Source organism: Salmo salar, chromosome ssa20 (assembly GCF_905237065.1).
Source record: "Salmo salar chromosome ssa20, Ssal_v3.1, whole genome shotgun sequence".
NCBI lineage: Eukaryota > Metazoa > Chordata > Actinopteri > Salmoniformes > Salmonidae > Salmo > Salmo salar.
Window position 1 is genome coordinate 73,543,501 of NC_059461.1, and position 24,610 is coordinate 73,568,110.

The 24,610-nt window shown below is 43.1% G+C and overlaps 1 protein-coding gene across 4 annotated transcripts; it reads left to right on the plus strand.

Moving 5' to 3' along the window:
- Nucleotides 1–1,851: 1,851 nt before the first annotated feature.
- Nucleotides 1,852–24,577, plus strand: wdfy1 (WD repeat and FYVE domain containing 1). Of its 4 annotated transcripts, none has more exons than XR_006761025.1 (13): nt 1,852–2,073; nt 11,307–11,374; nt 11,517–11,590; nt 11,802–11,856; nt 12,598–12,748; nt 12,900–13,012; nt 18,922–19,048; nt 19,467–19,572; nt 19,951–20,052; nt 20,418–20,548; nt 20,760–20,868; nt 21,366–23,708; nt 23,766–24,577. XR_006761025.1 is itself a non-coding variant. In XM_014162021.2 (12 exons), exons 1-12 carry the CDS (start codon nt 1,937–1,939, stop codon nt 21,423–21,425), a joined length of 1,233 nt encoding a protein of 410 aa, XP_014017496.1. In that variant the 5' UTR covers nt 1,852–1,936; the 3' UTR covers nt 21,426–24,577. The 4 variants fall into 4 exon arrangements, 1 of the variants encoding a protein (XP_014017496.1); XR_006761026.1 differs by having other exon boundaries at nt 23,785–24,577; XR_006761024.1 differs by having other exon boundaries at nt 21,366–23,651; nt 23,690–24,577.
- Nucleotides 24,578–24,610: the final 33 nt, after the last annotated feature.

Sequence of the window (24,610 nt, forward strand, 5' to 3'; positions counted from 1 at the left end):
CCAAGTTTATGGTCATGTTGCAGCAGTGTGTAGATGGAGATTCCAAGATGTGAGAAGTGTGCAGGAGGGCATGTTACAAAGGATTGTGTAGTATCGGTGGAAAAAACTGGGTGTCAATTGTGGGGGAGCCCATGTTGCTGGGGATTAGAAGAGAGATAGGTTGTAGTTGCCAGGGTCAGAGTAGAACAGAAGGTGTATGCTGAGGCAGTGAAGAGAGAAGAGGATGATGAGTCAAGGGTGAGCAGTAGGTCTAGGGCAATACAGAGTGATACAAATGTGTGCTTCAGTAAGGTTGGCTTCTTAGCATTCATTGCCATGATTATCAACTGTCCCGCAGAAATGGAATGTAAATCACAGAAAATAGATGTTTTGGTGGCAGTTGCTAATAAGTACTTGGGTGTACTAAGTTTTACTGCAGAAGAGTTACAAGGTGTGTTGAACAAGAGTCCCGTCCTCCCAAGCAGTCGGCCTGGCGAAGGGTCACTTAGGGTCAAGGTACTGGCATGGGGTGGTGATTTAAAAAAATATTGTAATAGTGGTATATAGATGTAGGGTTAGTTGGTGGTATGTAATAGTGGTATATAGATGTAGGGTTAGTTGGTGGTATGTAATAGTGGTATATAGATGTAGGGTTAGTTGGTGGTATGTAATAGTGGTATATAGATGTAGGGTTAGTTGGTGGTATGTAATAGTGGTATATAGATGTAGGGTTAGTTGGTGGTATGTAATAGTGGTATATAGATGTAGGGTTAGTTGGTGGTATGTAATAGTGGTATATAGATGTAGGGCTAGTTGGTGGTATGTAATAGTGGTATATAGATGTAGGGCTAGTTGGTGGTATGTAATAGTGGTATATAGATGTAGGGCTAGTTGGTGGTATGTAATAGTGGTATATAGATGTAGGGTTAGTTGGTGGTATGTAATAGTGGTATATAGATGTAGGGCTAGTTGGTGGTATGTAATAGTGGTATATAGATGTAGGGTTAGTTGGTGGTATGTAATAGTGGTATATAGATGTAGGGCTAGTTGGTGGTATGTAATAGTGGTATATAGATGTAGGGTTAGTTGGTGGTATGTAATAGTGGTATATAGATGTAGGGTTAGTTGGTGGTATGTAATAGTGGTATATAGATGTAGGGTTAGTTGGTGGTATGTAATAGTGGCATATAGATGTAGGGCTAGTTGGTGGTATGTAATAGTGGTATATAGATGTAGGGTTAGTTGGTGGTATGTAATAGTGGCATATAGATGTAGGGCTAGTTGGTGGTATGTAATAGTGGTATATAGATGTAGGGCTAGTTGGTGGTATGTAATAGTGGTATATAGATGTAGGGCTAGTTGGTGGTATGTAATAGTGGTATATAGATGTAGGGCTAGTTGGTGGTATGTAATAGTGGTATATAGATGTAGGGTTAGTTGGTGGTATGTAATAGTGGTATATAGATGTAGGGCTAGTTGGTGGTGCAATTTTTCCCTTTTTGTTTTCGTATAACAAAATGTAACGTGATCGACCACACAATACCGCACAGTAGGTGGTAGCTTGTCATCATATCTGGTTGGAAAGCATGCGAATGGTGTATGGAGTGCATGGTTGATGAAACCAGTGAAGCAAGCATGTGTTGATGCATTGTTGTAAGTACCTGTATGTGGAAAAGAGGGAAAGATTAATGTGCAGGGTTGTACAGGATTAGATAGAATGTAGTTTCTCTTATTGTTTGTTTCTTTATTCATTTAGTCTGTAAACTGTGATTGACTACACACGCCAGTACAGTAGTAAGCTGTATTTACCTCTAACGTTTGTTTACGGACCGCCATAATATTATAGTAGAAGAAGAAAATAAGGGATTTGCGCTGCTATTCTAGAGATTACGTTAATCCTACTCAACCTCTTAGCTGTCAGCTGATTGTCGAGTTGGGAGAAAAAGAAAACATAGCCATGGCGGCAGAGATTCATTCGAGGCCTCAAAGCGCAAGACCAGTTCTTCTAAATAAGATCGAAGGACACTCTGACGCGGTCAATGCTGCAGTTTTGATACCGAAAGAGGACGGAGTGATCACTGTTAGCGAGGACAGGTAGGTTGCCTGACGCCCCATTAGCTAGCACGCTAACTGTTATCCAGACAACATTAGCTGGCTAGCTTGTTAGCCTACTTACTAGGTTATCATTTGCCTGGGGACCAGACGGTGAATTTCTAAATACACCGTCTGGAACATCATGATAGTGTTTCATTCTGGAAATGGTTCTCTACAAGCAGGAATGTTGAATAAAATTATTTGAACTTCCTCTGCCGATTGTCCGCGATGTTGGTCCTTCAGCTGCTCGAAATATTTGACGAAATATCCACAGGAAAGTATTGTTTTGTCAACTTTTTGACGTTGAGATTTCTAACACCTGCAAGACCATAGAGATCCTATTAAATTACTAGAGGGGCTAGCTACAAAGATTTGTATAACTAACCCACGATTGACCAGATCCTGTCTTTCCAATGGGAGCAAATGAATCATAGTGGACAGAACAACCAAGGAGCTGGGCAGAGCCAAGCACGAGCTAATGAAATCCTATTGGCCCGTTTTAGCCTTTATTAGCATATTTCCGTCAGGGAATGCCTACTCTGAAGTGCGCGTATGTAATAACTAGCTGGGATGTGTGTTAGCTAGCACTCTAAACAATCTAAACAATGCATTTTTTAGACTTTACCCTTTGGCAAAGGGTAAAGTCTACAAAACACAGCTAGGCCAAAATTCGTCTCGTTCCATCTTTTCCCACTGTCCGCCACTGGGCTTCCTCCATCACCATATTTGGTAGTGAGTGGAAACGCCAACCGGATGCTTCACATTTATACATCTGGTGAAATATCTGGCTCATTGTTCTATCTGCTAGCTATGTCATAAACGGTCAAAGTTCCATTAATGGGGCGAAAATGGAAGCCATCTTCCTCGGGGAGAAATCCAAAAACCAGTCTAATTGGAATGAATGGCAGCTGAGATATAAGTGAGGCGTGATGTATCAGAAATTGTGTAATGGAATTTTTGTCAACCTAAAATATTGTCATAATTATAAATGCAGTTTATACATCTTTTATACACATTTCAGTATAAATAGCCTCAAAAATACATGTAAACAGACCATACATTTCTCAGATGTATTTTTCGTGGAATGCTGTGAGTGATATTATGATACAATATCAGTCAGTACTTGTTGCATTTACAACTTGTCTAAGTCCTATCATCAACTGATTTGAAACAGTTTGTGGCTGTGGATAGACTGCATTGTTTGAATGGAATCAATCCTCTAAAACTGGCTAGCTAGCTAACACACATCCCAGCTAGCAATGAGGAATCGCCCCAGAAGCGATCTGATCGAATCGGCCCGGAATCGGGTATTGGACTTGGCCCGGAATCAAAATGAATGACTGCCCAGAATCGGCTCAAGTACATTGGGCCATTTCCGGCATCTTACTGGAATCCCCCCAGAAGCGGCCCAATGTCATTTTAAATAAATGAATACAAAATTACTTGATTTAGTCATTTTAAATATTATACATTTTATACATACAAATTATACCCATCCAAACATTTTTTTTAGTATTGTATTTATTTTTTACCCCCTTTTCATCATATCAAATTGTCTAGTCACACTGCTGCAACTCCTGTACGGCCTCGGGAGAGGCGACGGTCGAGAGCCGTGCGTCCACCGAAAAAGAACCCCCGCCAAGCCGCACTGCTTCTTGACACAATGCACGCTTAACCCAGAAGCCAGCTACACCAATGTGTCAGAGGAAACACCTGGTGACGTGTCAGCGTGCATGCACCTGGCCTGCCACAGGAGTCGCTACGGCACGATGGGACAAGGACATCCCGGCTGGCCAAACCCTCCCCTAACCCGGACGACGCTGAGCCAATTGTGCGTCACCTCATGGGTCTCCCGGTTGCGGCCGGCTGTGACACAGACAGGTATCGAACCACATCTGTAGCATCGCAGTTTTCACTGTGATGCAGTGTCTTAGACCGCTGCGCCTCTCAGGAGGCCCCAACCACAACGGTTTTAATTCTTATCAATTGACTTGCACAAAGTATCAAAATACTACTTAAACAGGACTCGTAAAGAATTACATTTAAATGTTATTTAAAAAAAAATATAATTATCACAGGAACAATGAGAAAATATGGATAAATAAATAATGAAATGTTAATTGTATAAAGCAGCCCATGTAATCATCTGCCTGAGAGTAGCCACAATAGGCCCGAGCCCCAAGTAATACATTTGGGCCAGATAACTCACACCGGAATCGGCTCCAGCTCAATCCCCGCATCCTAGCCATAAGTAATGCTGCTGAGGTCGGCCCAAACTCGGGCCACATGACGTCGGCCGAGTTTGACTCTCAGCCGAGTGCCCCGACTCTCAGCCGAAATCGGCCCAGATCCACTGCTAGCTGTGATACAGTGCAGATCAATTCTAACATTTCATTGTTTTACACATTTCTTATCACTGCACTGGCAAACCATGATTGACATTTGGACCATCGTAATTAGGTTAATGTCCATTTTAGTATTCTAATTCTATGTGCAATATTTTGGTTAGTATGCACGGTTTACATGCGTTTACTTCCGTCTTGTGCGTGTGCCTTCTGTCATGAGCAAAACACATTGATTACCACACACATAGACCCGTGTTTTTCAAGTCTGTTTAATAATACATTCAGGTGGATATTCTGTCTAAAATTTCGATCAATTGAGGGACCAACACCATGGACAATTGGCAGAGTAAATTTAAATATAATTTTATTCAACATTCGTGACAGACAAGGGACGTTTAGGATTTCTCTATGTAAATGTGCGTGGTGTTGTCTGCATAATTTTTTTATTTTAATTGTTTTACCCCCCCTTTTTCTCCCCAATTTTGTGGTATCAAATTGGTAGTAGTTACTGTCTTGTCTCATCGCTGCAACTCCCGTAACGGACTCAGGAGAGGCGAAGGTCGAGAGCCATGTGTTCTCTGAAACACAACCCAACCAAGCCGCACTGCTTCTTGACACAGCGCACATCCAACCCGGAAGCCAGCCGCACCAATGTGTTGGAGGAAACACCGTACACCTAGCGACCTGGTCAGCGTGCACTGCGCCCGGCCCGCCACAGGAGTCGCTAGTGCGCGATGAGACAAGGACATCCCTGCCGGCCAAACACTCCCTAACCTGGACGACGCTGGGCCAATTGTGCGCCGCCCCATGGGCCTCTCGGTCGCAGCCGGCTGCGACAGAGCCTGAGCTCGAACCCAGAATCTCTGGTGGCACAGCTAGCACTGTGATGCAGTGCCTTAGACCACTTGTCTACATAATTTGAGGACATCACCACGTTTCCGTGGCTAGGTTATCATCAAACTGACCAAACAGCTCGCTGTCCTCTGCCTAAATAGCCTGTAAACCAATTATTTATGTTTACACTAGATGACTGTTCTGAAGCCACCGTGATCCATCTTGGCACTCCCCCACCGTTGTAAAAAAATATTTTGGAAGCTATACAAAATGCATTTTGTTAAGGCTACCTTTGTTTTTGCCACTTTTATTCTATTACAGATACCTTTTAATGCATTTTTTTTAAATTGTGTTATGTGAGCAAAACACAGTTATTTTTTTAAGTATAATTTTTAGATAATAATAATGTTACTGTCCCCACGTCATGCACCCCAAAAACGGAGGGGGCACAAAGTATGTGAGGATGGGTGGGTGGTGGTCCAGAGGGTGGCTAATACCCCCGTCTAAATATGCATCTCTGCTAAAAGATTGAAAGCGATGGGAGTCTTATTCAGTACATTTAGTAATTGCTGGCTTTTCTAAAGTCTACCAACCTTGCCAGCTAAAGATAGTTAGACAAGCTAGCTACTCTAACTTGATTGATAGCCTGAAATGACTGATTTGTAGCTGGTTATGAGGTTGGGAGATTGGGAACCTATCAGGGCTAGCTAAAGCCAAATTCATAAAAATGCTAGGTGGCTGGTAGTATGACAGAGAAACGACAACAAAAAATGAAACAATAAAATGTGTGTGCATTAGTACTAGTCAAAAGTTTGGACACACCTACTCATTCAGCTCTAATGAACTTATTCTCTGAAGCAGAAGTAACTCTGGGACTTCCTTTCCTGTGGCGTTCCTCATGAGAGCCGGTTTCTTCATCAGCACTTCATGATTTTGCGACTGCACTTGAAGAAACTTTCAAAGATCCTGACATTTTCCGGATTAACTGACCTTCTTGTCTTAAAGTAATGACGGACTGTCGTTTCTCTTTGCTTATTTGAGCTGTTCTTGCCATAATATGGACTTGGTCTTTTACCAAATAGGGCTATCTTCTGTATACCACCCCTACCTTGTCACAACACATCTGATTGGCTCGAACGCATTAAGAAGGAAAGAAATTCCACAAAGTAGCTTTTAACAAGGCAACCTGTTAACCTCTCTAGGGTCGGCGGGACGAAATCGTCCCACCTACTCAACAGCCAGTTGAATCCCGTGGCGCGTTATTCAAATACCTTAGAAATGCTATTACTTCAATTTCTCAAACATATGACTATTTTACACCATTTTAAAGACAAGACTCTCGTTAATCTAACCACACTGTCCGATTTCAAAAAGGCTTTACAATGAAAGCAAAACATTAGATTATGTCAGCAGAGTACCCAGACAGAAATAATCAGACACCCATTTTTCAAGCTAGCATATAATGTCACATAAACCCAAACCACAGCTAAATGCAGCACTAACCTTTGATGATCTTCATCAGATGACAACCCTAGGACATTATGTTATACAATACATGCATGTTTTGTTCAATCAAGTTCATATTTATATAAAAAAACTGCTTTTTACATTAGCATGTGACGTTCAGAACTAGCATACCCCCCGCAAACTTCCGGTGAATTTACTAAATTACTCACGATAAACGTTCACAAAAAACATAAATTATTTAAAGAATTATAGATACAGAACTCCTCTATGCACTCGCTATGCACTCGCTATGTCCGATTTTAAAATAGCTTTTCGGTGAAAGCACATTTTGCAATATTCTGAGTAGATAGCCCGGCATCACAGGGCTAGCTATTTAGACACCCACCAAGTTTAGCCCTGACCAAAGTCAGATTTACTATAAGAAAAATGTTATTACCTTTGCTGTTCTTCGTCAGAATGCACTCCCAGGACTTCTACTTCAATAACAAATGTTGGTTTGGTTCAAAATAATCCATAGTTATGTTCAAATATCCTCTGTTTTGTTCGTGCGTTCAAGATACTATCCGAATGGTAAAGAAGGGTGACGCGCACGACGCATTTCGTGACAAAAAATGTCAAAATATTCCATTACCGTACTTCGAAGCATGTCAACCGCTGTTTAAAATACATTTTTATGCCATTTTTCTCGTAAAAAAGCGATAATATTCCGACCGGGAAAGCGTGTTTACGTTCAAAGACGAAAGAAAATAAAACATGGGGTCGACTCGTGCACGAGCCTCACTCTGATGGTACTCTGACAGGCCACTATCCAAACGCGCTGTTTTTCAGCCAGAGGCTGGAATTACATCATTCAGCTTTTTCCCGGGTTCTGAGAGCCTATGGGAGCCGTAGGAAGTGTCACGTTACAGCAAAGATCCTCAGTTTTCAATAAACAGAGCCAAGAAGAACAAGAACTTGTCAGACAGGCCACTTCCTGTAAGGAATCTTTTCAGGTTTTTGCCTGCCATATGAGTTCTGTTATACTCACACACACCATTCAAACAGTTTTAGAAACTTTAGGGTGTTTTCTATCCAAAGCCAATTATGCATATGCATATTCTAGTTACTGGGCAGGAGTAGTAACCAGATTAAATCGGGTACGTTTTTTATCCGGCCGTGCAAATACTGCCCCCTATCCCCAACAGGTTAATTGAAATGCATTCCACGTGACTACCTCATGAAGCTGGTTGAGAGAATGCCAAGAGTGTGCAAAGCTCTCAGGCAAATGGTGGCTACTTTAAAAATATATATTTTGATTTGTTTAACCCTTTTTTTGGTTACTACATGATTCCATATGTGTTATTTCATAGTTTTGATGTCTTCACTATTATTCTACAATGTAGAAAATTAGTAAAAATATAGAACCCCTTGAATGAGTAGGTGTTTCCAAACTTTTGACTGGTACTGTGTGTATATGTTTCCAACAGTCTTGAAGAAGTCAAAAATTACTTAAATACATGTCATTTTTTTCAAAACATTTAAAATGAAATACTATAGAATTCCATTCATTCCAATAGAGGCATGCTCCTTCTGGGGAGTGCCAATATGGCTGATCAATGGCTTTAAAGCCTCTCTTTGGCCAATACATAGCATCAGCAATCCAGGGTTTATATACATTATTGCTGTAAACAATGGCTTGTTGCGGGACGAATCAACTTCGCTCCAAGAGGCTACTGCCTAAACAGTTTACAGCTTTCGTAGGTGTTAGCTATAGCAAATAGTGTTTCTTTATTGATTTAGAAAGTTAGCTAGCTAATGGGTATGGAATGCATATCCTCAGGGCATAACATTGATGTGTGTAACGTTAGCTAGCTAACTGCGTAATCCTGATTTTTGTGCGAGTTGGTGTACATTTGGCTACCTGTTATCTGCACTACATACTCAGGCTGGGGATTGCCAGAGACCTCACAATACGATATTAGCACGATTCGTAGGTTACGATATGTATTGCGATTAGATACTTTGATTTTATTGCGATTCGAGGTTCCAAACATATTGCTTGCCATATGTCTGCTGCAGAGGGACGAGGAGAGCAATGAGAAAATTAGTTTTGATCAGTCAGGGAAATAAGTGCTGAAAACCAATGGGCTCCCTATTTTAAAAAGAGGTAGAACAAGCTATGAAGGAACAATACTGGAGTTTTGGTACAGCAAACTAGCACATAAATGTGATATTGTCAAAACGATACGATTATACCGTCAAAAATATTACTACTACATACCCAACGGTCACCATTAAATTAGTGGTATGCACTGTGAATCAATTGACAAGTGTTACTGCCACCTCCAACCCCAATTGCAGTTGAAAATGGTTTTGTTTAGTCATTTTGTCACCCCCTGACCTATAACCACACTATTTAGACACAAAAGAGAGATGTAAGCCTAAACACCTTCCTGCAAAAAGTAATACATAAATGGTGAGTAAGAGCGAGTAGCATGGTCACTTCTCTCTAGAGCGGATGCCATCCTCTTCTGGTCAACTTTAGGGCACCAGGCCTAGATCAGAGCAAATTAATGTTAATAAACAGATCACTGACCATTTCGAATCCCACCGTACCTTCTCCGCTGTGCAATCTGGTTTTCGAGCTGGTTACGGGTGCACCTCTGCCACGCTCAAGGTACTAAACGATATCATATCCGCCATTGATAAAAGACAGTACTGTGCAGCCGTCTTCATCGACCTGGCCAAGGCTTTCGACTCTGTCAATCACCGTATTCTTATCGGCAGACTCAACAGCCTTGGTTTCTCAAATGCCCCGTCTGGTTCACCAACTACATCTCAGACAGTTCAGTGGGTCAAATCGGAGGGCCTGTTGTCCGGACCTCTGGCAGTCTCTATGGGGGTAGCACAGGGTTCAATTCTCAGGACGACTTTTCTCTGTATATTAGCGATGTCGCTCTAGCTGCTGGTGATTCTCTGATCCACCTCTACGCAGATGACACCATTCTGTACACATCTGGCCCTTCTTTGGACACTGTGTTAACTAACCCCCAAACGAGCTTCAATGCCATTCAACACTCCTTCCGTGGCCTCTACCTGCTCTTAAACGCTAGTAAAACCAAATGCATGCTTTTCAACCGTTCGCTGCCTGCACAATTAGCATCACTACTCTGGACGGTTCTGACTTAGAATATGTGGACAACTACAAATACCTAGGTGTCTGGCTAGACTGTAAACTCTCCTTCCAGACTCATATTTACACATCTCCAATCCAAAATTAAATCTAGAATCGGCTTCCTATTTCGCAACAAAGCCTCCTTCACTCACGCCTCCAAACATACCCTCATAAAACTGACTTTCCTACCGATCCTCCACTTCGGCGAAGTCATTTACAAAATAGCTTCCAATACTCTACTCAGCAAACTGGAGGCAGTCTATCACAGTGCTATCCGTTTTGTTACCAAAGCCCCTTATACCACCCACCACTGCAACCTGTACACTCTAGTCGGCTGGCCCTCGCTACATATTCGTCGCCAGACCCACTGGCTCCAGGTCATCTATAAGTCTATGCTAGGTAAAGCTCCGCCTTATCTCAGCTCACTGGTCACGATAACAACACCCACCTGTAGCACGCGCTCCAGCAGGTATATCTCACTGGTCATCCCCAAAGCCAACACCTCCTTTGGCCGCCTTTCCTTCCAGTTCTCTGCTGCCATTGACTGGAACGAATTGCGAAAATCGCTGAAGCTGGAGACCTATATTTCCCTCACTAACTTTAAGCATCAGCTATCTGAGCAGCTAACCGATTGCTGCAGCTGTACATAGCCCATCTATAAATAGCCCACCCAATCTACCTACCTCATCCCCACGTTGTTTTTATTTACTTTTCTGCTCTTTTGCACACCAGTATTTCTACTTGCACATCACCATCTGCTCATCTATCACTCCAGTGTTAATTTGCTAAATTGTAATTACTTCGCTACTATGGCCTATTTACTGCCTTACCTCCTCATGCCATTTGCACACACTGTATATAGACTTGTTTTTCTTCTATTGTGTTATTGACTGTACGCTTGTTTACTCCATGTGTAACTCTGTGTTTGTGTCGCACTGCTTTGCTTTATCTTGGCCAGGTCGCATTTGTAAATGAGAACTTGTTCTCAACTAGCCTACCTGGTTAAATAAAGGTGAAATAAAAATGTGGCGGTCATGCTTGGTCAATTGTACATTGAGGAGCAATATCCTGAGCAAGGTATAGAGACAATTGAAAGCTCTGGAGCAACACCTTTCCCTGTCAACAATAGGATTAGCTTTCTCATGGTTGAAGAGATAAGGAAGGTTTTTGAGGAAGGGAGAATCAAATAATGAGATGTTGGTTCAGTATTCTTTATTATATGTCTCATGACTGGACTGTTGTAATGGCACTGTACTCTCCTTTTGTGTCACGGGTCACAATGATCTTGTGGCTTGAGAATTTCATGGCGTTATAAAATTGTGTTGCAATAGATGAACTGATGTTTTTATACAGACCTTTTCCTCCCAAGTAGTCCAAGTTACCAAGAGGGCACTTGAAGTTTGAATATGACATTTCCTGTGTCCTATGTCCAGAACTATCCGGGTATGGCTGAAGAGAGACAGTGGACAGTACTGGCCCAGCATCTACCACACGGTCTCCTGTAAGTACCACAACCGATTTAGAAGTAGGCCTTAGTTGACACATCCAGTAGATGCTAAAAATAGCTGAAGCGTATACTACTGAATCAAAACATTGGCCATACACAATTGTTTTTCGCTGCATATTTTTCTTCTCTGTACTAGCGCCGTGCTCCTGTATGTCGTACCACCATGACAGCAGGCGCATCTTCATAGGGCAGGACAACGGGGCCATTGTGGTGAGTGAGCTAAAGCCTTAAAGATGACCTCATGCTTAAACTCTTGTCTGGCTGTGTTTGACTGGACTCATAACATACCATTCTTGTTCACACTGACCCTTTTTCCAATGTTTCCCTGCTTTGAATGAGAATCCAGCTACAAGTATGACGTTACATGGAATAAGAGTGGGACTGGTAGCAGATTTTTATTATTGTTTGGTGGTCCTAACAGGAATTCCTTCTGTCTGAAGATTTCAACAAGATGAACCATGTGAAGACCTATCCTGGTGAGATCTGAGAGGGGGTTTACTGCCTTTACAAAGCAAATGACTACTAAGAAGCTTTGGTGATGTTAGACATGATCTCTAGTGTTCAGTAATGGAGTATTGTGTATCAGTAATGCTATAATGATCTGCTATTTCAGTGATCATTCCTCTTTAGTGTGTATTAGATGTGTGTGTGTCTTGTCTACTGGGCTGTGTTCTGCATCCTCGCCCAGTCCCATAAGAAATCATCTGGTCCCTACACAGCATGCTTCTGGGCAAATGTCCCTCTGTGGACTCAAACAGGAAATAGAGGCTGATGTCATTGCTGCCTAGAACACATGCATACACACACAGACCCAGACCCACAGTGTAAGAGGAGAAAGGTAATCATTGTCCAAGCAATCATTGCTTGATGATCCACCACCAGATATTGGCTGATTATTATTAGGTTATTACAGTCCCCTTCCCCCAGGCTCAGTGAATATGATATCTGTGACTAACAGCCTGGACCTTACTCTCATCACTGGAAAATCCCTGCTTTTGGAAACTTGAGTTTTCAGCATTAGATGCCAAAAAAACAGATGTCACTGTGGAAGTTTCCAGCAGTTCTCTTTCAGCAGAGAAAATGACCCCAGAACAGAAAAGCTCCATTAAATGGTTTATAGTAATTTAACTCGCTCAAACCTTTTGCAGAAAGTTGAATGTAGAATGACTAAAACATTTGTGCGTGTATGTATTTAACCCATTTGTGTGTGTGTCCAGCCCATCAGAACCGTGTGTCAGACATGGTGTTTTCTCTGGAGAGCGAGTGGGTGGTGAGCACCGGACATGACAAGAGTGTGAGCTGGATGTGCACCCAGAGCGGCAGTATGCTGGGACGCCACTACTTCGGCTCCTGGGCCTCCTGTCTACAGTATCCTTCTCTCTGTGTGTGTGAGAGAGCTGGACAGGTGTCAGTTTGCATTGTGATGTTTATATGCTTAAGAATTACTTCTTGGGTCAAAGGTCACTTCCTGTCTGTCCTATGTGCCCTTCCTCTGTATCTTCCTTGACTCCGTGTCTAGGTATGACAATGACACCCAGCATGCCTTTATAGGGGACCACTCAGGACAGATCACCCTGCTGAAACTGGAGAGACAGACCTACTCCACCGTCACCACACTGAAGGGCCACGAAGGTAACATACACATCACAGGAGGTTGGTGGCACCTTAATTGGGGAGGACTGACTGGAGCGGAATTAGTGGATTGGTATCAAACACATGGTTTCCAGGTGTTTGATGCCATTCCACTCGCTCTGTTCCAGCCATTATTCTGAGCCGTCCTCCCCTCAGCAGCCTCCTCTGCTACACACACATGGACACACGTATTCTGTACATCTGCCTATGCACAATTTGGAAACGGACACCGCAAACTGCTCAAATGCCAACTGGCAATCATTTTAAAAAGAGGAAATGTTGGTAGCAGATTGTATGGCGCTATACTGTATCGTCATGCAGTGTGGTAACAGTTTTGCAGTGCTGTGATTTTCTCTCACTCTGGTTGCCTGTGGTTTCTTTAATCATTTCCCTGTGATTCACCCCAACCTTCTAAAATCCAGTACAATTTTATGTGTCACGTGCATTGTGAACAACAAGTATAGACTAACAGTGAAATGCTTACCGATGGGCCCTTCCCAACAATACAGAGAGAAAAAAGAGAAATAATAATATAAGGAATAAATACACAACGAGTAAAAGATAACTTGGGTTTATACACGGGGTACCGAGCCGATGTGCGGGAGTACGAGGTAATTGAGGTCGATACTTTTGTATGTATTGTGTATGTGGACACCCCTTCATATTAGTGGATTTGGCTATTTCAGCCACACCCGTTGCTGACAGGTGTATAAAATCCAGCACACAGCCATGCAATCTCCGTAGACAAACACTGGCAGTAGAATGGCCTTACTGAAGATGTCAGTGACTTTCAATGTGGCGCCGTCATAGGATACCACCTTTCCAAGTCAGTTTGTGAAATTTCGGCCCTGCTAGAGCTTCCCCGGTCAACTGTAAGTGCTGTTATTGTGAAGTGGAAACGTCTATGAGCAGCAACAGCTCAGCCGCGAAGTGATAGGCCACACATGCTCACAGAACAGGACCGCCAAGTGCTGAAGCGCGTAGCACGTAAAAATCATCTGTCCTCGGTTGCAACACTCACTACCGAGTTCAGAACTGTCTCTGGAAGCAACGTCAGCACAATAACTGTTTGTCAGGAGCTTCATGAAATGGGTTTTCATGGCCGAGCAGCCGCACACAATCCTAAGATCACAATGCGCAGTGCCGAGTGGTGTAAAGTTCACCGCCATTGGACTCTGGAGCAGTGGAAATGCGTTCTTTGGAGTGATGAATTACGTTTATCATCTGGCATTCCGATGGATGAATCTGGGTTTGGCGGATGCCAGGAGAACGCTACCTGCCTCAATGCATAGTGCCAACTGTAAAGTTTGGTGGAGGAATAATGGTCTGGGGCTGTTTTTAATGTTTTGGGATAGTTCCAGTGAAGGGAAATCCTTAATGCTACAGCATCGGTGACATTCTAGATCAGGGCTGCCTAACACTCTCTTCCTGGAGAACTACTGTCCTGTTGGTTTTCAGTCCAACCCTAATTTAACACACCTGATTCTACTAATTATCTGCTCAACAAGACCTTAACTAGCTGAATCAGATATGCTAAATTAGGGTTGGACTGAAAAGCTACAGGACAGTAGATCTCCAGGAAGAGGGTTGGGCAGCCCTGTTCTAGATGATTCTTGCAACCGTTTGGGAAGGCCCTTTCCTGTTTCAGCATGACAATGCCCCTGTGCACAAAGCAAGGTCCATACAGAAATGGTGGATGAACTTGACTTAATTGCCCAAATCATTGCCCAACCTCACTAATGCTCTTGTGGCTGGATGGAAGCCAGTCCCCTCAGCAATGTTCCAACATCTAGTGGAAAGCCTTCCCAGAAGAGTGGAGGCTGTTATAGCAGCAAAGGGGGGACCAACTCCATATTAATGCCCATGATTTTCGAATGAGATGTTTGACGAGCAGATGTCCACATACTTTTGGTCACACAGTGCCCTCCACTAATATTGGCACCCTTGGTAAATATGAGCGAAACGGACTGTGAAAAAAATGTCTGCCATTTATCCTCTTGGTCTTTCATTCAAAATATTCACAAAAATCAAACCTTTTAATTGTAATAAAATGATATTTATTGGCACCCCTAGAAATTCTTGTGTAAAATCGAACTGAAGTATATTCCCATTCATATTTTACGTTTTTAAGTTCACCTGAGGGATTAGGAACACTTAAGTGGTAAGTCATGACTTCCTGTTTTCCTGGGGTATAAATATGAGGTGTCACACAGGCTAAGATCCCATAGTCATTCATCACTATGGGAAAGACCCGAGAATACAGTAATGATGTGCGACAAAATGATGTTGAGCTGCACAAATCAGGAAGTGGCTATAAGAAAATAGCTCAACGGTTGAAAATGCCCATTTCCAGTATCAGGGCAATAATTTAAGAAGTTTAAAGCAACAGGAGATGTTAACAATCGGCCTGGAAGAGGACATGTCTATATTGACCCCACGCACAGTGAGGAGGATGGCTAGAGTGGCCAAAAAATCTCCAAGGATCACAGCTAGAGAATTGCAGATGTTAAGTTGGGTGTTGGGGTCAAAAAGTCTCCAAAACTACGATCAGATGCCACCTACATAACCACAAGTTGTTTAGGGGGGGGGGGGGTTGCTTAAAAAGCCTTTGCTGTCATCAAACAACAAACTCAAGTGCCTACAATTTGCCAAACATTACTGGAACTTTCAATGGGACTGGGTTATATTGTCAGATTAGACCAAAATAGAGCTTTTTGGAAACAAACACCAGAGGTGGGTTTGGCGTAGTACCTCATCCCCACTGTGAAGTATGGTGGTGGATCTTTGTGGAGCTGTTTTTCTTCCAAAGGCCCTGGACAACTTGTTACGATACATGGTATCATGGACTCCAAGTACCAGAAGATATATTAAATCAAAACCTCACTGCCTCTGCTAGGAAGCTTAAACTGGGCTGTGGTTGGAACTTCCAGCAGGACTATGATCCAAAGCACACCTCAAAATAAACACAAAAATGGTTCACTGACCACAGAATCAAGGTTTTGCCATGGCCATCCCAGTCCCCTGACCTAAACCCCATAGAACACCCGTGGGATGAGCTGAAGAGGAGAGTCTACAAGCGTGGACCTCGGGATCTGGACATATTCTGTATGGAGGAATGTTCTGCGATCCCTTGCCGTGTGTTCTCCAACCTCATTATGCATTATTATAGGAGAAGACTCAGAGTTATCTTGGCAAAGGGAGGTTGCACAAAGTATTGAATGAAGGGGTGCCATTTTATGATATTTTTTTCAATTATTTTACTATAAAGCTTTGATTTTTGTGAATATTTTGAATTATTTTGAATTAAATAATAATAATAATAATAATAATAAAGTGACAAGGCAACAGGATACAGTGAGGGGGAAAAAGTATTTGATCCCCTGCTGATTTTGTACGTTTGCCCACTGACAAAGAAAGTCTATAATTTTAATGGTAGGTTTATTTGAACAGTGAGAGACAGAATAACAACAACAAAATCCAGAAAAACGCATGTGAAAAATGTTATAAATTGATTTGCATTTTAATGAGGGAAATAAGTATTTGACCCCCTCTCAATCAGAAAGAATTCTGGCTCCCAGGTGTCTTTTATACAGGTAACGAGCTGAGGTTAGGAGCACACTCTTAAAGGGAGTGCTCCTAATCTCAGCTTGTTACCTGTATAAAAGACACCTGTCCACAGAAGCAATCAGTCAATCAGATTCCAAACTCTCTACCATGGCCAAGACCAAAGAGCTCTCCAAGGATGTCAGGGACAAGATTGGAATGGGCTACAAGACCATCGCCAAGCAGCTTGGTGAGAAGGTGACAACAGTTGGTGCGACTATTCGCAAATGGAAGAAACACAAAATAACTGTCAATCTCCCTCGGCCTGGGGCTCCATGCAAGATTTCACCTCGTGGAGTTGCAATGATCATGAGAATGGTGAGGAATCAGCCCAGAACTACACGGGAGGATCTTGTCAATGATCTCAAGGCAGCTGGGACCATAGTCACCAAGAAAACAATTAGTAACACACTATGCCATGAAGGACTGAAATCCTGCAGCGCCAGCAAGGTCCCCCTGCTCAAGAAAGCACATATACATGCCCGTCTGAAGTTTGCCAATGAACATCTGAATGATTCAGAGGACAACTTGGTGAAAGTGTTGTGGTCAGATGAGACCAAAATGGAGCTCTTTGGCATCAACTCAACTCGCTGTGTTTGGAGGAGGAGGAATGCTGCCTATGACCCCAAGAACACCATCCCCACCGTCAAACATGGAGGTTGAAACATTATGCTTTGGGGGTGTTTTTCTGCTAAGGGGACAGGACAACTTCACCGCATCAAAGGGACGATGGATGGGGCCATGTACCGTCAAATGTTGGGTGAGAACCTCCTTCCCTCAGCCAGGGCATTGAAAATGGGTCGTGAATGGTTATTCCAGCATGACAAATGACCCAAAACACACGGCCAAGGCAACAAAGGAGTGGCTCAAGAAGAAGCACATTAAGGTCCTGGAGTGGCCTAGCCAGTCTCCAGACCTTAATCCCATAGAAAATCTGTGGAGGGAGCTGAAGGTTCGAGTTGCCAAACGTCAGCCTCGAAACCTTAATGACTTGGAGTAGATCTGCAAAGAGGAGTGGGACAAAATCCCTCCTGAGATGTGTGCAAACCTGGTGGCCAACTACAAGAAACGTCTGACCTCTGTGATTGCCAACAAGGGTTTTGCCACCAAGTACTAAGTCATGTTTTGCAGAGGGGCCAAATACTTATTTCCCTCATTAAAATGCAAATCATTTTATAACATTTTTGACATGCGTTTTTCTGGAATTTTTGTTGTTGTTATTCTGTCTCTCACTGTTCAAATAAACCTACCATTAAAATTATAGACTGATATTTTTTTGGTCAGTGGGCAAACGTACAAAATCAGCAGGGGATCAAATACTTTTTTCCCTCACTGTAGATAATTAAGCAATAAGTCCCGAGGTGGTGTGGTATATGAACAATATACCACAGCTTAAGGCTGTTCTTATGCATGACGCACTGCGGAGTGCCTGTATACAGGCCTTAGCCGTTGTATATTGGCCATATACCACAAACCCACGAGGTGCCTTAATGCTATTATGTACTGGTTACCAACGTAATTAGACAGTAAAAATAAATGTTTTATCATACCTGTGGTATACGGTCTGATATACCATGGATCTCAGCCAATCAGCATTCAGGCTCAAACCACCCAGTTTATAATAAACATACCATGGCATTGTTGAATACTCATTTCGGATTGGCTTTAAGGGCATTCTAGAGCATGCATTATTTCCCTATAACGCACAGTAGAATTCAATGGCTATAGTTCATTTTGACATGTTCTATGTGTTCATCGGTAAATAAGGTAAGTTCTACTCTGCTAGCGCGTCGTGGAACACACATTCCACGTCGTTGATTATTTTCCATTGAACATTGAACACCACGTTGATTATCCTTTACATAGCAGTAGCGTATGTGATGAGTCAAAAGAGTGAAGAAAGGGTAACTGCAGATAACCAATAGCTACCTGGAGTAACTGTTTAGCAGTCTTATGGCTTGGAGGTAGAGGCTGGGATGTTCAGGGTCCCGTTGGTTCCAGACTTGGTGCATAGGTACCGCTTGCTGTGCAGTAGCAGAGAGAACAGTATGACTTGGGCGGCTGGAGTCTGACAATTTTATTATGGCCTCCCACTGACACCTCCTGGTATAGAGGTCCTGGATGGCAGGGAGCTTGGCCCCAGTGAATGTACCCTCTGTAGCACCTTGCTGTTGGCTGCCAAGCAGTTCCCATACCAAGCAGTTCCCATACCAACCACCAGTCTGTTGTGTCATAACTTCCTGTTCTCACCCCCCTTTCTCACTTCCTACTTCCTATTATCCTTTTGTCACCCCCCCCCCTCTCAGGTAGTATTGGAGCTCTTTGGTGGGATCCTGTTCAGAGGCTTTTGTTCTCAGGAGCGTCTGACCACAGTGTCATCATGTGGGACATCGGGGGCCGCAAGGGAAGAACACTACTGCTCCAGGGACACCAGTAAGAGGGAGGGAGGGAGTGTCATCCAGTGCATATGCTTATCAGTAGCAGGGCTCTGTAGGTTAGCACCAGCTGTCTGTAGGTTAGCACCAGCTGTCTGTAGGTTAGCACCAGCTGTCTGTAGGTTAGCACCAGCTATCTGTAGGTTAGCACCAGCTGTCTGTAGGTTAGCACCAGCTGTCTGTAGGTTAGCACCAGCTGTCACAGGGAGCTGTTCACCACGTATTGTTTTAGTTGTATGTTATGTTCTGTGAACTCAGATGGCGTAGCTATCAGACCAAGTCAGTGGAGTTCCTCTGAACTTCTGTCATTATGTTAATACATTAAACAAGTCAGCTGTCTGGGATTCTTTGGAAGATCACTCTGAATATTCTCTACGTTATTCCTTCTCTCTCTTCCTCTCTTTCCCCGTCTCCAGTGAACGAGTGCAGGCGGTGCGCTACCTGCAGCTGACTAGACAGCTGGTGTCCTGTTCTGCAGATGGGGGCGTCACAGTGTGGAACATGGACACTCCCAGAGAAGAGGTAAGTACAGTATGTCAGGAACCAGGAATTCATCTCAATGCCTCTCTTCACCTTCTACTGTCCTTAGAGTAAGGGTGGGCAAACTTTCTAGCCCCAAAAAATAGAACAAAAAACATGCCGTAGTTTGCCCACCTCTGCCTTAGAGGCTGCTGAACTCCCAATCTCCTTGGTTACGCAGCATCACCAACTCCCTACTGCCCTCTGGTGTTGAAAGTTCAGTACCGCTACAAAGTAGCATCTCTGTTCCTGCTTGACTCTCTCTCTCTCTCTCTCTCTGTCTCTGTCTCTGTCTCTGTCTCTGTCTCTGTCTCTGTCTCTGTCTCTCTCTCTGTCTCTCTCTCTGTCTGTGTGTGTGTGTTCCTGCTTGACTCTCTACAGGCTCCTCAGTGGTTGGACAGTGACTCATGTCAGAAATGTGAGCAGCCTTTCTTCTGGAACGTCAAACAGATGTGGGACTCAAAGACCATTGGGCTTCGGCAGGTGAGAGAGCAGGCAGCATCTGGTGTAGTCCAGAGCCTTGTATAGAGACTATACTACATAGCCATTACTGTTGTAAGAATTGCCTTGTAACTGTATAATAGTAATGGTAGAAATACAGGAACTAGGAGTGATCAGTCCATATTCTTTGAGCCTTGGCTAATGCTGATGTGGTACTCTAAAACCATTGGGCTTCGGCAGGTGAGAGGGCAGGCAGCCACTTGTGTAGCCATTACTGAAACACAAATATCCTTGTGACTATAGTAGTGGTAGAAATACAGATACAGGCATATAGAAATACAGGAACTAGGAGTGATCAGTCTTTATTATTTGACCCTTGGCTAACCCTCATGTGTTTCCTGGTTCAGCACCACTGCAGGAAGTGTGGCAAGGCGGTGTGTGGGAAGTGTAGTTCCAAGCGCACTACATACCCTGTGATGGGCTTTGAGTTCCAGGTGCGAGTGTGTGACACCTGCTACGACACCATCAAGGACGAGGAGTGAGTAATAAAAACATGCCAAAACAATCTTAACTAAGTCGCTCTGGTTAACCGTGTCAGCTAATTGACTCAAATGTACTGTCAATATAATAATACTGTAACGGAGTATAATAAAAATGTGTGACTTAGATTTTACTTTTGTCTTCTTCATCCCACCCCCTCATTCCTTGCTACTTGTTGTCCTCACGTACCACTTTGTCTCGTCTTCCAGTCGCACTGCGTTAGCAACGTTCCATGAGGGGAAGCACAACATAGCCTTTATGGACATGGACCCTTCCAGAGGCCTGATGGTGACCTGTGGCAGCGACCGTGTCATCAAGGTCAGACATACTATCAGCCCTGATCACTGACTGGTGGTCAGATGGACAGTCCCTGATCAATGGGGATTAAACTCAATACTATTACATTTTTTTTAATATGCTTGGGAAGTGAAAATGTTCTAGAATGTCATAAAGTAAACATTAATGGAGACATATTGCAGTTTTGGAGACGGCATAGCCTTTTATTAGCAAAGAGATTTACAGTGGCTAGTTAACAGTAAGTAAGTGAATTGTTTCGCCCCAAAGTTAGCCAAGATTATTAGCTAGCCAGCTAAAATAGTTTCCAGTTAGCAAAATAGTGTTAGGAAAGATTGCTAACTACATTAGCTCTGCCTTGTCTCCAAAAATTACAAGGTGTCGGTTGTTTACATTTCACCATTGTGACGTGCATCCATGCGTATCCACTTTCTTTGTGTAGTAATGTCATCTTTCCATATTCATACATCTGTATTTCATCGGACTTTACTGACTCTCTGATTGGCTCTTTCTTTCGACAGATATGGGACATGACGCAAGTGGTTGGCTGTAGCATAGCAACAGGCTTTTCCCCACGTTGATTAACCCCTGCCCCCGATCGGCCCCCAAACTCTGTCCTCTGCACTACTGACAGGTGTCTCTGTCCTTGGGACCTCTGTTGCAATGACAACTCCTCTGTCTCATCCTTCTGGCTCCTCTTCTCTGTCTGGCTGCTTCTGTTCTCTCACGTCTCACTGGACGTTTGGATGAAGATACGTGTATGCTGTGTAAGTGGGTGTTTACTAGTGTTGGTAACCCTTCGCTTGATTTGGTGTCAGTTTTGTACGAGAGAAGTTAAGTCTCAAATGTGTCTCAGGTCTAACTTCCAGTGTGTACCCGTTCAGTGGAGCTCCAAGCACAAGGTTCTAGCGTGCGTGCGTGCGTGGAAGGAGCAGTGTTGGTGTTTTGTGTTGACGTATGTTAGACTTCTGTCAGGTTTCTTTGACAAAGTGGGTCACACTTCTCTTGCACTGTAACATTGGACTGCTAACACCCATCATCCACAATGCCCTGCCCAACAGACACACAGGGCTCTCCTATTGGCTGCTGACTTCAACTTTCTACATTTGAAATATTGCAAATACTAACCATTACAACACTGCTTTTATATATGCATAGTGTGTACAGTATGAGATGCAGTGTACTTATCGCTGTATGTCCCGCAATGATCATGAGGTCAGTTTCTCTCTTTCTCGCTAGTCCTTTTCTTTCCCCCTCTCTCTTTCTTGTTCCCTCTTCACTAGTTGGCCTTAAACTCACTTGTTTGTCTCAGGAGGAGGAGATGGAAGAGTCATTAGCCGGCATGGCTGTATGTGCCAGATTGACGCTCGAGCCGTCGGCATGACAACCCTTGCCGAGCCGTAGGCACAGCTGTTCTCCCCCAGACATTGTCCAACTTCACCTCAGACACACCTAAAACATCTTTTGTCAATTTTCTGTACGGATATCACTTCTAGTCCTGATAACCAAGACCCCATACTCTATTGCCTTTGCGATAAGTTACAATTATTTTGCGTATAATGAAAACGGTGTAAGGTTTTGAACAAGAGGTTTTTGTTTGGCTTTTGCTCTATTTAGACAGGCACTTAGGTACTGAAATGGTACTGTATAAAAGTCAATGTAGCACTAGTTCCCATGCACGCTGATGTTTTACACTGTTTCTTCTCACTGTGGGTTTGTGGGTAAAATTAGAAGCTGCTTGCATTTCCTCTAAGGCCTTAAGAGAGCGGGACGCCCCAAGCCTTCTAGAACCTTCAAACTGTTCACAACTCTTCTCACACGTACGCACATACACACTGCTCTGTAGCACAGCTGCATTTTTCACTTAACCGTCACCCATGAATACTTAGCATTCAACACTATTGACTTGCTTCTATTTCCCAGTCACTCTCCCGCTCTGTTTTGTTTCCAGAGCCCAAGAAGGTTCTCCACTGCACTGAAATGCACTAAATGTGGTTTAGAGAGCAGATGTGCTGTGCATTTAAAAAAAAAAAAAACGTTTTTGTAAGTTTGCATTTTGGGGGATTTGCTTCATTACGGCTCGATTTACATGGCGTCCTTAAACTGGTAAATATTTGGCTAATTTGTGGTAGGTTAGACTAACACTTGCCTTAAGGTAAAACTGAACATGACGTGGGAGTTGTGATTTTTTTCAAATGTAATCCCATTCCAGGTTTGATCACCTAGTGTATAATATTTATATTTGTAGCAATGTGTTTCTGGTTGTTTACGTCATGTACACTTCATGTATAGGATGACGGTGGTGAGTTCACACAGGATGATGTCACCGAGAAATCTGTCACAGATATGCTTACCATGTCATGTCAGAAACATGATGACATCTCTGGGAGACATGTTTATGTCACAGAGAGGTGTTGTCACAAAAATGTCTTTATGATGTCATCACAGAGATACAGGGGTGTTCATGTCACAGAGGGACATGGTGAGGTCACAGAAGCGACAGGTATCCTAGCGGTTAAGAGCGTTGGGCCAGTAACTGAAAGGTCGCTGGTTCGAATCCCCGAGCCGACTAGGTGAAAAATCTGTCAACGTGCCCGTTAGCAAGGCGCTTCACCCTAGTTGCTCTGGATGAGAGCGTCTGCAAAATGACTAAAATGTAAAGTACAGTCATCAGGGATGTGCCGTGTTCTTGGGGACACTTTTACTACAGTACAATCAAGGCTCAAGTTCAGCTTTTTTTTAAATTGTGTTAGATCAAAAGAAATCTCTGGTGCTCTGTAAACATGACCCTAACCTTAACCCTCTGCGTTATAGAGGGTACCTGAGGTTATAGAGGGTACCTGAGGTTATAGAGGGTACCTGAGGTTATAGAGGGTACCTGAGGTTATAGAGGGTACCTGAGGTTATAGAGGGTACCTGAGGTTATAGAGGGTACCTGAGGTTATAGAGGGTACCTGGGACAGTTAACTGGAGTCCCAGTGATTTTTGCTCCCAACTAGATGAATTCCATTATGAGGAGTAACCAAGAGCCAGTAACGTTTAGAAGCTAACATTTGTGATTCCCTCCACATATTGTTCCCACCACATTTGTGATCAATACTATTCTCTAGGTATGTTGGTTTGTAATGAAGTATAAGTCTGTTTGATGGGTTGATCCCATGAAGAAGAATTTATATACTTTTTACATGATTAGTTTTACAGTTATTTGTAATCTCTGGTTCTTTTCATCATATGGTGGTCATACATGTAATTTGACTAAACCCCATCCACATTTTCACACAGGTATAAAATAGTAAGATCTCAAACTGGAGCTGTATCTAGCAGAGGAGACTAGTGGGAGGAGCTATAGGAGGACCGGCTCATGGAATTGATGGAACGGAGTCAAACGTGGTTTCCTTATCTTTGTGTTTAAAACCGTTTCATTATCTTTGTGTTTAAAACCGTTTCATTTATGCCATTTCAGCCATTCCTATAGCTCCTCCCACCAGCCTCCTCTGAATTCTACAGTTTACCTTCTCTATTACTCTTTAACCTCTTTGTTGTCATTTTGTCATACTGCTCGTAAATAATCTTGTTTTTCCGACCATTGTTGTATATCTTTAATAATTGTATTTTTAAAGAGAAACTCTTGATAATATTGACAGTACTGACTTTAGTCTCCATGTGGCACTCTGTTCTGTCACGGTGAAGAAAGAAATGAAAGCTTAATAAAGATATCCATTCAGACCTGTTATTCAGTCTATAACTCTTGTGTTGGATGCCTCCC